The 14,675-nt window shown below is 44.0% G+C and overlaps 1 protein-coding gene across 3 annotated transcripts in view; it reads right to left on the reverse strand.

Moving 5' to 3' along the window:
- XAB2 (XPA binding protein 2) overlaps positions 1-14,675 on the reverse strand; it is a 1,020,149-nt gene that overhangs the window by 852,581 nt on the left and 152,893 nt on the right. For 2 of the 3 annotated variants that reach the window (XM_044084446.1, XM_044084447.1), the window contains exon 3: positions 3,677-3,800. In XM_044084446.1, coding sequence (XP_043940381.1) covers positions 3,677-3,800 — 124 coding nt within the window. Of the gene's footprint in view, positions 1-3,676; positions 3,801-14,675 lie in introns of those variants that run through there. The other variant, XM_044084449.1, reaches the window with a different exon arrangement.

A 14,675-nucleotide genomic window follows, 5' to 3' on the forward strand; every position in this document is an offset into this window, starting at 1 on the left:
ACCATGCAGTTGATGAACACCAGGGGGCTGTGGTGAGCCCAAAGGGCAGTGCTCTGAACTGAAAATGATTGGCTCCAAGCCAAAAGCGAAGATATCTCTTGGAGTGCTTGTCTATTTTGATGTGATAGTATGCATCATTGAAATATATTCAGCATATCCAATCGTCCATGTGCAACAATGGCAAAATAGGCTGAACTGTAACCATTCAGAACTTTGACTTCTTTACATAACAATTCATCTTGCTTAGATCCAGAATGGGTCTTCGGTCCCCTGTCTTTTTCAGCACCAAAAAGAAGCAAGAGTAGCTTCCAAATCCTCTTTGTTAGGTTGGGAATTCTTGGATGTTTTTTGTAGCAGTTGTAGAATCTCTTGTGCTGCCTGCTCCCTCAGACTGGGTGGCATGTCCGGGAGGTTCTTGTTGGTGTTTGGGGGGGGGGATGTAGTAGCCTCTGGATATTATGCCTAGTACCCAAGGATTTTGAGTCAAATGTGTCCAGGCTTCTGAGTGCAAAGCAAGTTGACTGCCCAACTGCCTCCAGAGATGGGCAGCACTTCAGGAGCACTGATAGGGCTTGTCGGAAAAGGTGTCTCTGAAGCCCTGGTTTTGTGGACCCCTCTGCCTCTAGGGCAGTGCCTACCACTATACTCTCTTCCTCTAGAGGAGGGTTCCCCATGCAGTCCTGGAAAGGCCCTTGGGACTTACAAAACTACATTTTCTTGCTTCCGTATTGGTTCCTGGAGAAGGACCTCTGAGGCACTGAAAATTTGATTCCTACAGCAGAAAGGGTCTTCCCATCTTTTTCGCTGTGGGTGAGAGTATCTCTAACTGACAACCGAAACAGTGAAGAGTCATTGTAGGGGACATTCACAAAGGACACCTTAAAGGCCTCTGCAAAATCACACAGCCTCATCCAGGCATGACTCCTTAGGGAAAGTCGTGAACTGGCAGCTCGTGAAGTACCTTCTGATGTATGACAGATTAACCTCATCAAGGAATTGGCAACGGATGACAGAGTGGTCAGCTTGGGAAAAAATGTCTTAAATTCCTCTGCAAGAATGGACTGAGAGAGAGAAACTGAAAGCTCTTTGATAAGATCTCTCTGCAGCCGGGTAAAGTGAGCTAGGTAATTTAACAAACTCAGCATAAAGGTGGCTGAGATGTAAATATGCTTTCCAATCCTGTCCAATACTTTAGACTCCTTGTTAGGTGGATGGACACTGGCAGTCTCTTCTGCCAGTTCTTTTTTAGTGACTGCCTCCACCACGATGGCATCAACTACGGGACCCATACTCCAATGCTTTCTGTCTGCTGGTGGAACCAGGAACCTATCAGGGAGTTGGGAATGTGCTCAATGGTGTCTGGTTCATTCCATGCCCAGTGGGAAACCAAATCAATGAGGTCTTCTGCCAGGAAGTCTTCCAGGATGCAGACTGGCCCACCCAAAATGCCTCCAAGAGCACTGACTCTTCAGAAGAAGGAGGTTAGAAAGACCACCCACCTTTCTGCTTCAAGATTTCAAGAATGTCTCCAAACGAGTCATCCTCAGGTGGAGATTAGGGGGATCCTTCCCTTTCATCAATGTCAGTGTCTTGGGTTAATGGGTCCATCAGGGAGTCAATATGCCTCCTTTTGTACATCTTCTTCTGGGGGACTTCTTCAGCGGGGTACCCTGGGGAAGTATCAGAAGAAAGGGATCTCTGCTGGGCAGAGGGATCATGGAGGCTGCTTGGGATGGGTTAACTCAGGACAAGACGAATGGGCTCAAGGTCTTGACTCGACAGGGGTACAGGGGTGGATTGTGGGACATGTGGTGACAGCTCTCCAACTCGGGAGAAAACCCTCTCCAATACCTGAAAAGCTGATAGACCAGGAGAGTCCTCTCTATCGCCCCCGAAGCCAAAGCCACAGGCAAGGAAGCAGCTAGGACTCTCACCAGATCTGTGGCCTCCAGAAGGGATCAGATCCAAACTGTCAAGGGCCGAGGCACCTAATGGAAGAGATGGCTCCAAGAAAGACAGAGCCGATCCCAGCAACGGCACATAGACTCTGAGATCCACTCTTCTTTGAGGGAACAGGAAGAGGGAGGCTATCATTGGTGTTGAGGAAGGAAGCTTCCCTTGCACCAAACATGACACACACTGAGTGCCAAAACCTGCAACTCTGAAGCCGAAGGCTGGATCAGAGAAGGAGTCCCGATGGTATAGCACTGGTACCTCATGGATCCGATAGGGGATGGAGCCGAGACTAAGTCCATCTGGATCTGGGCCTTGAGGAATCTCATCATCATCCTGTCCATATCTGCCTTGGACCAGCTTCTAGAGGTTATGGAAGAAGCCATCGAGGGAGGTCAGGAGTGCTTGGACCTGACTAAGTAGGCAGGAGACTTGCTCAGAGCTCTCGGATCCCGAACCAGTGGATCTGACACTGGAGCTGACAAAGGAGAAGTTGACAAAGATATGATTTCCCATAGATCCAAGGATGCTGGTGGATCTGACAGGGAGACACTTTCTTTGGATCCAAAGTTTTCTTGGACTTGGCTTTCAATTCCAGAGGATCTCTGGGAGAGGCAGGAAAATACCTCTTTTTGCTTCTTTTGCAGAAGAAAAGTTGAAGCCAAACAAGGGGTCTGGGCCTCAGGAGCCAAACATGGAAGAAGACCCTTCAATATCAACTTATTATGTCTGTCTGCAAGGTCCCATAGATTGAAGGAAGCACAACCTTCACACACCGCTTTTAGAAGATCTGCACCTGAGCAATACATGCACTCCTTGTGGCCATCCTGACTGAGGATTTTATGCCCACAAGAAGTGTAATGCTTGAAGCCTGGGGAGGGTTTATCAGACATAATACAACCCAAAGGCCGCCAAAACCAATGGACACTCAAGACAAAAAGCAAAGAGCCACAAAAGGCATTTAACCTTAGACTTTAAACTTTAAAGCTAAACTTTAAACTGTAACTTTAACTCTTAACTTTTAACTACAAAAACTACAACACTATTTTTTTTTGACAGGAAGAAGAAATGAGAAAAATGCTCACAAGCATACAAACTAAAGGAAGGAACTAACTACAATGAGGGAGGATCACTTACAGAACCAAAGAGATTTGAAATAATTACTAGCCTGAAATTACGATGAAAAAACAAGCACAGCTAGTGCAGAGATCCGTGTCTGGACGCTGAAGCAGCAACCGAGATCTGAAGTGTTTGGGTGGGCGTAGTGTGTTATGGGTAAGAGGGAGGAGCCTGACAGTTGGTTCTATATCTGGAGAATGTGGTCGAGCCTGATCTGAGGGTCGGATCCAAAACCCTATTGTGAGGAGGAATGAAGAAGATGACATCAGATTATACAGTTTTGACTGGAGCACTGCTGTCAGACAGCAAAGCCATACATGTCTATAAGTATTAGATTTTATTCGATGTATGCATTTTTATGTTTTATTAACCAAGATGATAATTGGGTTGATGCCCATTTATAGTGGAGACCCAGAAGCACTGTCTGGTTAAGAGACATAACCTCCAGCGTATCCATTTGATATAGAAAAAGCAGTCCAGGTGAACCAAGTTGTCAGAATCTGCTTTTAGTATCTATGTTAACAGTTTTAGAGGGAAATCGCATACATTGGGGAGCATAGTGCCAGACATAATGCTCCCACCTTCATTTACACTGATTTTTTACCTTATGCATGAAGACAAGTGCACGTTCATGGCAGTTATTAATCTCTTCATACGAAGGATCTGTGACACATTTTCCCTTCATTTGCTTCCTCCTCTGTTTCAGATAGTTGTACCACAGCTTGTAACTGCAAATCAGAAAAAAAAGTAAAGGATAAAACTTAGTAACTCTGCATTAAATCTACAAAAGAGAATTAAAGCTACTTCCAGCTCTAAAATATATTTCTCTATATATTTCTATATGTGTACATGCGTGTCATGCATTTCTGATGCACACTGTCCCAAGCTGCACAACAAACAGTTCACCCTTCCTCATAACTACCACCATCACTGAATAAACAATCAAGGTCCCATTCCCTTCTCTCACTTGGGAAGGCACGGTCTCTAAAACATACTGACTTATCCAGAATGGGATCATTGGGCCATTGGGCAAGCTGGCCAGCCAGCCAACCAGCCAAAAAAAGCTCAATTTGTTTTTCCTACTTTCAGCTAGGAAAGGGCACAAAATGAAAACATTACATCTGGTATACAACAGCTGACATTTCTTAACAAAACTCTCTGGAACATGCATAATTGTCCCAATAAACTGTCATATGACAGTCTTGAACATTTTATACAAGGACTGTGAGCATGTTCCATTCTTGGGCATTTCTTTGGTTGTTCAGCCAGACTCCAGTCAGATCTGGTCCCCCCATTACATATTCTTATCAGAGCCCTGGTGATTTCTGGTCCAACATGTGGAGGAAAAAAAAAATTTTTCAAGCCTAACGACTAATATCTTTGCAAATATTTTTCACTTCCACATGGATCAGTCAGATGAATCTTTAATTTCCTTGACTGTTTTTCTCTCCATTTGGCAAAACACCAACACTTTCACCAATTAGAAATTTGTTGGAAGGCACCTGTGGCTTCTGCTTCCACAAAACACAAGTGTTTTTTAAAGACTTTACAAAATTTGAGTGTGAGACCTAGGGGAATTACCTGACACCTGTGTGTTTACAGCAGAGTGAATATCCCCGTTCTAAATAGCTACACCTAAAGTTTTAGATTTCTTCTCTGCTACCTTGTAGAGTACCAACATGTCAACAAATGATCATAGTCTTAAGTGGGACATACTCGAGTGATGTGTGAAACAGAACTGATATGCTTGTGTTATGATCTCATTTAGTTCCTAGAGATTGGAAATGGCATTATCCCTACAGCAATATACAGCACTTAATATTTCTGAAGTAAATCTAACCACCCCCACCCAAGACATCGGCTGTGACTTTAATAACCTCTCTTTCCATATTACTGATAACTGGGACAGTACTGTGCTCCCCAATGGGGGGGGGCTGTGGTGCAGTGGTTAATGTTGTCGCCTCACACCCAAGAAGTGTTCCAGTTCGATTCTCATCTGGGGTGCCTTCTGTGTGGAGTCTACATGTCCTCCCTACGTTTGAGTGGGTTTCTTCCAGGTACTCCGGTTTCCTCCCATATTCCAAAGACATGCATGCATCTGGAGCATTTCTCCCCAAGCCTCCACTGAAAATACGCTCTGTCCTAGTCAGACTTTCCCAGTCAAAAAATGTTAAATAACTAAGTAAATAAATACACTTACTCATCCAACTTTCCCATTATGCACACTGCCTACTTTAACAGTCTTTCAAAATACAACCCTCTCCTTTTCCATACACATTATCTTGCAATATTAGGAATGGCACAACATGCGAAAATGACCACAAAGTGGCTTTCACTATGCTGAGTACATCATGACCTTCACATACAAACTGAGGCCAGCCAATGAAATCACAGTCAAATAAAAATCAATACTGTGCAAACCTGATACATAAAAACAAGTCCCATGATCTGTCAACTCCTATGAAATAAGTACTATTACAGTTTTTTTCTGCTTCGTGCTCATATTATGGTTCTTCCCTTCATGCACACAGACACAACATAACTGACATAAATGTATATATATTTACACACACATACACACAGTACCCTTCAGTGTCTGCTTAGACTGCAGACACCCAACCATATCTCCCCTTCTATCCCCAAATCAATTTATCCAGGGTCACTTGGTCTGCCGGAGCCTGGAACATCACTTTAGGTTAATCCATAATCTCCTCTGCATCTTCTACATTTCACTAATGAATGGGCTATAGTCAGGCTCTTATAGGTTAGTACTAGGCCAACTGCCCTTGCAAGCCACTTTAAGCCTAGCCAGTTATCCCCTGTGAGAATCAAACCCTGTATCTTGTGTTTGTAAGGCAAACACCTTAACCATTAGGCCACCCTCCCAACCTCTTTGCAGCATCATTTTATAACTTATGACCATATTTTATCCAGGAGGAATGTTATCAGTACATGAACTTGTTAGCCATATGCCACATGGTTGGCTATCCTTTTATTGCATGCTGGTGCTCTGACACATTTTTTGAACCACATAAGCTTATAAATCTGCCTCATTAACATCTTGCTAAGTGGCATTTGTATATGCCTGTCATATGTTAAGTTTTAGGTAGTTTATGAACTGAATATTGTTCATACACATTTACTTGAGTATATTAGCGTTATACTTATTTGTGAGTATTTTCCAAATTCCATCCTACATCCAAGTACCATCCCTGCTCTCACAACACTGAAGGTTTCAATAAAGTTCTGGGGCAATAAGCAAGTGGCAGGAATGTACTGCTGGTTATCAAAAGAAGAATAATGATGTTATCGGGATCCTCTGTTAATATAACATACAGATGAGATAACTATGTTGTGCTTCCAAGTTAAAAAGAACAACTAAAAACATGCCTATAGGGTAACAAAGGGAAATAATTAAAAAAAAGAAATATTTTAATGTAGACAGAATAAAAGCTAGAACTGAAATTCTGCAATATTACACAAAGTTACAGTTAAGGCATAATATTTCATGCACATTATTCTGACACTGGGAATAAAAAAAAAAACACGTGCACCAATAAGTAAAACACTGTATAATGGGCACTTCTTTCACTATTATTTTTTTTCAGTTCCACACATATATGAAGATATGGAAAGCACATTCCACCTGCAATAACTGAAGGCGCATTAGTAATACTGTTTTACGACTGCAAGGCTCTCAATTCTCCCCCCCTTCAACTCATAGTTTTATCTGCCCATGTCTTCCATATGGTTATCCAGCCATCCTTCTTTGGTATTAACAGGCGTATGCTGCCACTTTCCTTAGTTAGAAATGTATTTTCCAGGTTGCCACATGACACAGACTAAATACCAATGATCCTATGCCAGATAGAAATAAGAAAGTACAGTTGTGTAGCAACTTCTCATAACCGTAGATATCCTATTACTCACTGCTGCAGAATTCCAAACAGATGGGTTTTCACCGCTGATGTCTTGCTGGGGTACTAAAGCTTAAACCTTCCCAGCAGCATAGGTCCAACTTATGACTCAGCTCACAAGCGTAGGGATATATCAACACATGTATGAGCATAAATCCTCAGACCATCTCTCCAAGCCAGCAGCCTGAAGACATCTAGGAGATATGTAAGCTAGGAGTGACTAAGTAGAAGATGAGAGTACCACCTTGGTCTTCATGTCTAACAGACAGGACAGGTGTTAAGGAGAAGAAGAGAAAAGACGGGAAGGAGGGTGGGAAGGAATACTGCAACATTAATTAGAAGGAGATCTACTGTTATGCAAGTTCCTATACAATTGTTTTATGTCTTGACTGAAATCACTGCTGCAGTGCTCCAAACAGATGGGTGATTGAGAAAATTTAACAGAACTGAAGGGAGGATGGATAAGAATGAAGAGAAAGTACAGTTTTGTACCTACCATAAATGTAGATGTCCGAACTGGATAGCATCTGCAGTCATAACAACTGGGTTGTCCTGTCGTCAGGCAGCCCTTCGGTCGGCCGGATTCCAAAGTCCGGGTCCGGCTTCGGCTGATGTCGCACTTCACCCGACGTCATCTCTGTTGGTCTTCGGGTATAAAGGCATCAGCCGACGCCATTTTCCTCAGTGTTTCTTGCCCCAGATGCCAGTTGCCCTCTTGGAAGGCTAAATTTTGGGTAAATGCCAATGTTTCCAAAAGATAGAAGGCAAACACAAAAATAAGCATGTATGTACATATATACAAACAAATACACCATAAGAGACTCCCCCCCACCAGCTAGCTATTAGGAGGGTAAATACCCTAGGAGTACCACAGAGGGGAAGGAGGGAGGGTAATCCTGACTGCAGATGCTATCCAGTTCGGACATCTACATTTATGGTAGGTACAAAACTGTACTATGTCCTTCATGGATGCATCTGCAGTCATAACAACTGGGTAGAATACCATAGCCATCTAGGGGAGGAGGAAGAATAGATTATGGTGTGGTTAGGATCCCTTGCAGTACAGCAGTGGCAAACCCTGCTCGGGATCTGGAATACAGAGGTAAATTATAATGCTTGGCAAATGTATGCACGGAGGTCCAAGTAGCCGCCTCAATAATGTCCTTGGTTGCCACTCCTCGTAAGAAGGCTGTGGTAGTGGCTGTTGCCCTTGTAGAATGAGGCCTTATGTTCTGTGGAATTGGTTTTCCATAAAAGGAGTAACAGAATCGTATGCAATTTCCTATCCATTTGGAGATTGTCTGTTTGGAAATCGCTTTTCCTTCCCTTCCTGTTGCATAGGCTACAAACAGCTGGTCAGTTTTTCTGTTACTTTTTGTTCTGTCCGGATAGTAGCGTAGCTGTCTATGTACATCCAAGGTATGCAGCATTCTTTCCCCTCTGTTTTGTGGGTTTGGGAAGAAGGTAGGTAGGTGGATTGCCTGGTTTAAAGACACTCTGGATACCACCTTAGGCATAAATGTAGGATTAGTCCTCATGGACACTCTATCTTGGTGGAAGATTAGGAAGGGTTGTACTGCCATTAGGGCCTGAAGTTCAGAAACCCTTCTTGCTGAGGTTATTGCCAGTAGGAAAGCAGTTTTCCACGATAGATGCTGCAGGTCTGCTGTTTCTGCTGGTTCAAAAGGTGCGAGTGTCAACTTTTCCAGCACAAAGTTCAAATCCCAAGCTGGCAATGGTGGTTTCCTAGGAGATTTTACATTCTTGATCCCTCTGAGGAACTGCCTGAGTAAAGGATGTGAAAAGACAGGTGGATCAAAGCTGTATTCTGCTGAAATAGCTGATGCATGTATCTTGATGGAGGAATAGGACAGGCCTGTATGTAGAAGCTCTGCCAAATACTCCAGAATGTTAGCAATGTCTATATTGGACACATCTTTTCCTCTTTCAGCACTCCAAATGACAAACCTTTTCCATTTTCCTGCATAGTTCCTTCTTGTTGAAGGTCTGCGGGCTTCAAGGATAATGTCTTTAACCCTTTGGGAAAGCTCTGGATTAGTTGCTGCTATGTGATGTTCCATGCAGTCAGTTGCAAAGTTTTTAGGTTTGGATGCATGATGCTGTAGTTGTTCTGGGTTAACATCAAAGGCATCAGGGGTATTGGCCACATTTTGTCCCGAGACATGCTCCTCAGCAATGGGTACCAGTGTTGTCTTGGCCAGTTTGGAGCTATCAGGGTTATCCTTGGACGTTCCTCCTTGATTTTTAGTAATACCTTGTGTATCAAGGGAAGAGGTGGGAATGCATATGCTGTCAGACCTTTCCAGCTGAAGGAGAGCGAGTCCACTTTCCATGCAAGTGGGTGGAATGTCCTTGTGCAGAATTTTTTGAGCTGGTGATTGAGAGGGGAAGCGAATAGATCTATCTGTGGCATTCCCCATTTCTTTGAGATGGCCTTGAAGATGTCCGGGTGTAGCATCCATTCGTGAGCATCCGAGGTGGTTCTGCTTAACATGTCTGCTAGAGTATTCTCCTTTCCTGGTACGAATATTGCCTGTAACTGGATGTTGTAGCTGAGCTCCAGGTTCCAAAGGTCCAAAGTCATTCTGCATAGGGGTTATGAATGAGTGCCTCCCTGTTTGTTGATGTACCACATGACTGTGGTGTTGTCTGTCCTTATCATCAAATGTCCTGCTTTGAGGAATGGTCTGAATTTTTGGATTGCCAGCTTTACTGCCAGCATTTATTTTAGGTTGATGTGCAAATGGAGCTGGTCCTGTGTCCACAATCCTTGTACGCATTTGTCCAGCATGTGAGCCCCCATCCTAGGTCTGAGGCGTCTGTTGTGATGGTTTGGCTTGCTTGATAGTTGTGAAAGGGTAGGCCTGGATTTGACTGGCATGCTTGAGCCCACCATAGGAACTCCTGTTTTAGGCATGGGATTAGAGGAATTTCTGCTTCTAGGCTGTGCCTGTGTTGGGACCATAAATTCTTTAGGTACCACTGTAGTTTTCTCATATGTAGTCTGGCATGTGGAACCAAGATTATGCAGGATGCCATGAAGCCCAAGGCCTGTAGAACTTTTCTTGCTGTTAGCTTGTTCTGTTTTGTTAGTGCCAAGAAGTAAAGAGGAGTTCTTTTGTTTTTCTGCAGTTAGGAATGCCATTTGTTTTACTGTGTCCAATTCAGCCCAAGAATGTCCTTGTTTGGGATGGTATCAGCCTTGACTTTTGTAAATTGACTGTGTATCCCAGTGCTTGTAGCAAGTAAATGACCCTTTGTAAATCTGTTGTCAGCTTGCTTTTGTTGTCCCCCTGTAGCAGACAGTCGTCCAGGTATGGATAAATTTGGATTCCTGTAGTCTGCAGTGGGAGTACTGATGCCAGGCATTTTGTGAATACTCTGGGCAGTAGATAAGCCAAAGGGCAATGCTGAGAATTGATAGTGCTCTGATCCTGCAAGAAATCTGAGGTATCTTCTGCAAATTGGTCGTATGGGGACGTGCAGGTATGCCTCCTCTGAGATCTAGAGTTACCAGCCAGCACTCCTTGCCCAGCATGGGAAGAAGTTGCTGGAGGGTCAGCATTTTGAATTTTGGGACAATGATGTATGTATTTAAGATGGACAGGTCGAGAATAGGTCTCCAGCTTTTTTCCTTTCTTGGAACTAGGAATAGTCTGGAGTAGAATCCTTTGCCTTGTTCTGTTATTGGCACTCTTTCCACAGCTCTCATCTTTGTTAGTTGCATTATCTGCTGTAGAGCTTCTGTTTTTTGATTTGGAGGCAGGTTTGGCATTCCTCTTTTGACTGGTAAAGTGTGGAAGTGGAACCGGTATCCTTGGTCTATGGTTTGCAGAATCCACTTGTCTTTTGTGATATAGTGCCAGTTTTTGAAAATAAGGTTAATTTTCCGCCTAATGGTGCTGCTATTTGTTCCCTGGTAGGCGGAGTTAGAATCAAGTCACTGTGCTGTTGTAGTGGCAGTGGCTGTATCTGTGCCTCTGTTATTACCTTGCCACTGTCGTCCTCTGTAGGCACCCCTCTGGATTGATTTCTGCCTCTGGGACGTCTATTCCTGCCCCTTTGGGATCTTGTGGAGTCAGGAAAGGACCAATTTTGGCAGGCCAGTTCCTGCTAAACCTTGGGGTTGAACCTGCAAGAAATCTTTAACCGTTTGTACAGATTTTGCCTTTTCTTCCATTTTCTTCATTACCTGCTGGGCAGGTGTACCAAACAAACTGGCCTTATCCATAGGTGCATCTAATAACTTAGCTTTAACATGATCCGGTAAGACCTGTTCCTTCAGCCATGCATGTCTTCTTATCACTGTGCCAGTCATGGCTGATCTAAATGAAGCCTCCAGTGCATCATAGCCACATTTTAAGGAATGGTTACTAACCTGTTGTATGTTATTTACCATTTCTAATATATATTTCTTATCTATAGAGTCATCAGAGGATAGCTTTTAGTTAACTGATCAAGCATAAACTCTTGGTATTGTATCATGTGAAACTGACAATTTAAAGCTCTAGCTGAGAGAGTAGCGGAGGTGTAAACCTTTTGCCCCATCTGTCTAAAGACCTGGCTTCCCTTTGAGAAGGAATAGGGTTTTTGCTGTGGTCGAGGCTGCTGCCTTAGGCCCCTGGGATATGGTTTCGGGTCTGCAAGTGGGGCCTTGTATAAGTGGTGATGAGTGTCTGGAACCCTGTAAAATCTGTCTGGTTTGACAGGGGCTGGAGGTAAGGAATCTGGTGCAGTGCAGACATCATTAAATGCATCGTCCACAACAGAGAGGACAGGAGGTATAGCTAAAGGCCTGTGTTGTGGTAGGTGCAGAAAAGTCCTAAGTCTTTTTCTGGAATCTGAGAAATCCTGTTCCTGCCATTGGAATTGTTCTCGCATGGCATGTAAGGTTTCCCCAAAGGAGAATTCTTCTGGTGGAGAAGCAGCTGGAATGGATTCTTCAGCATCTGAGTCTTCATAATTGGAGAAATGAGCCTCTGGCTGGTCTGTAATATCAGAGTCCTCCAGCGGAATCATCAGAGGACACAGGCTCGGGGGCTCTGCTCTAGGTCTCTTTTCTGGGGCTGAGAGGCCCTGTCTGGGTGAGATTGAGATCCCTAATTAAGGATATTAAATCTTCTGCCAGAGTAAGCATTTGTGAACTAGAAGTGGGCCTAGTTGAGGGAGGCTTAACAGGCACTGATTTAGTAGATTTGGCTGCTTTAGCCCTGGCAAAGGCCTTAATAGACATGGCTGCAGGAGGCCTAGCAGCACCACGTGCTGGGGTAGAGACATCCAAAGGGATGGTGTCTGATAAGTCACTAGTAACCACTGTAGGTAAGATTTCTGAGGCCGTTTCAAGTAAGGTAGCAGGAGCCTCAGTAGTAGTCATTGATTCAGCTGTGCTTTGATCAGTTTTCTCGGTTTCGGCGGAACCGAGACACTCGCGTTTGCTTAACCATGGTTTCGGCGAAACCGCGGACCGCGAGTGTCGGTCTTTTCTTTGCGTTTTTAACAATCTGGGTAGTCGGAGGATCCGACGGCATAATGTACGCAAAATCTGAGCCGAAAAACTGTTCAGCAAACTCCGACCGACGCCTAAGCGTTCGTCGGTTGAATGAGGCACAGGCTGAACAGGCTGCTACGTCGTGGTCTGGGCCTAAACAAGGCAAACAGTAAGAGTGGAAATCTTTATGAGGTATTTGTTTCCCACAAGTTAAACAGTTATTGACTTTTTCTGACATCGGCTGAGGCAAGAAAGAGTCCCCAACGGGTACTTAGCTTTAGAAGTCTTGAAGTAGTATTCGGAAGTAGTAATCTCTGGATCTGACCGACCGGCACTTGCGAACAGCTTCTGCTTGGCGCACGCGGCAAGAAAGACTGAGGAAAATGGCGTCGGCTGATGCCTTTATACCCGAAGACCAACAGAGATGACGTCGGGTGAAGTGCGACATCAGCCGAAGCCGGACCCGGACTTTGGAATCCGGCCGACCGAAGGGCTGCCTGACGACAGGACAACCCAGTTGTTATGACTGCAGATGCATTCATGAAGGACATCTGTCCAATAGTCCAGACAGAACTGACCAAGCAAAGATAGCCCTGGACTTTGAAAAAGTATGTATTCTGTAATGTTTGGTGAAAAAGTACATGGAAGACCAATTACCAGCTTCCAGGATTGTCCTGGAATCTACCCCTTTGCAGAAGGCACTAGAAGAGGCTACTACTCCAGTAGGGTGAGCCTGTGGGAAGGAGGGCAAGAGGATCTGCCATGGTGTGAGTAACAAAAGGAAATTGACTTAAAAATCTAGCTTGCAACAGCTTGTTTAGATTCTGGCTAGCCCAGCTTAGAGCCCATGAAAGAGACAAATACTTGGCAAGACTTACAAGACAGCCTTGTCCAAACAGAATCTTAGCTGTCTGTACACATCTAGGGAATGTAGGATTCTTTCATCCCTGTTCTGTATGTTGGAAAAGAAAGTAGACAGAGCAATGGCCAGGTTGTCTCTCATCTCATTTACCACTTCAGATGTGAAAGAAGGGTTGACTGTCAAAGACACATTGCCCTTGTGAAAAATAAGAAATGGTGGGATAGCCATGAGTGCCTGTAGTTCTCAGATTCTCCTAGAAGTGAGAGCCACCAACAGAAGAGTTTTCCAGGTGCGGAATTTGAGACTAGAAGTGTCTGTTTCAAAAGGAGGCAATGTGAGTTTTTCTAACAAAGTTGAGACCCCAAGGCAGGGGCACAGGATTCCTCTGGGAGTTTTAAGTGTAGCACCCTTTTAGAAATTGTTTGACCTCAAGCCTGGATATGACAGGCAGACTGAGGGTAAGACAGATGAAGTGGCTGAAAGGTGGGCTTTAACTGAGTATGCCAGGCTGATTTTCATGAGCTCACACAAATAGGATAAGACAAAAGGAAAAAATAGTTGTGTAAAATCTTACCATAATCGTAGATGCCCTTCTCTTCCATGTTGCAGCATTCATATCATGAGGGAGATTCCGCCTAGACGACCGGAATATCTGGACAGTATACCTAAGACTTAAGCTACTGCAAGGTAGGTGTGACATACACAGTACAGGGAAGCGTCGGCCATAAAAGTGACATCTGCAAATACCATCAGCCCTAGGATAGGTGGTAAAGAAAATTCCCAGGAAAAATCCAAGGAAGAGCATAAACCCTAGGGGAAAGAGAGAGGGAAAGAATACTGCAACATGGAAGAGAAGGACATCTATGGTTACGGTAAGATTTTACACAACTATTCTATGCCCTTCTATTCCAGTGTTGCTGTATTCATAACATAAGGGAGAATATCAAAGCTCATGAGTGAAAATGGGGGTAGGAGCACAAGAAGTCTCCACAAAGTAATTGCTCTAGTAAATCCTGCTCTGGATCTGGATATGGAATCTAGTTTGTAGTGTTTTGTGAAGGTATGGATGGAGGACCAAGTAGCTGCCTCTAAGATGGAAGCAGTGTCTAGTCCTTTAAAGAAAGATCCGGATGAAGCCACAGCTCTAGTTGAATGTGCTTTAACAAAGGAAGAAAGTTTTCCCTGAGAGAGAACAAGATCCAAGTAGAAATAGCCTGTTTACAAACTGGTTTTCCCAGCGCCCTGGGGTGAAAAGAAATGAACAACTGCTCAGATTTCCTAATGGATTTGGTTTCATCCAGGCAAAATCTGAGCT

This window comes from Protopterus annectens, chromosome 9.part0 (assembly GCF_019279795.1).
Source record: "Protopterus annectens isolate FY-2018-M chromosome 9.part0, PAN1.0, whole genome shotgun sequence".
Classification (NCBI taxonomy): domain Eukaryota; kingdom Metazoa; phylum Chordata; order Ceratodontiformes; family Protopteridae; genus Protopterus; species Protopterus annectens.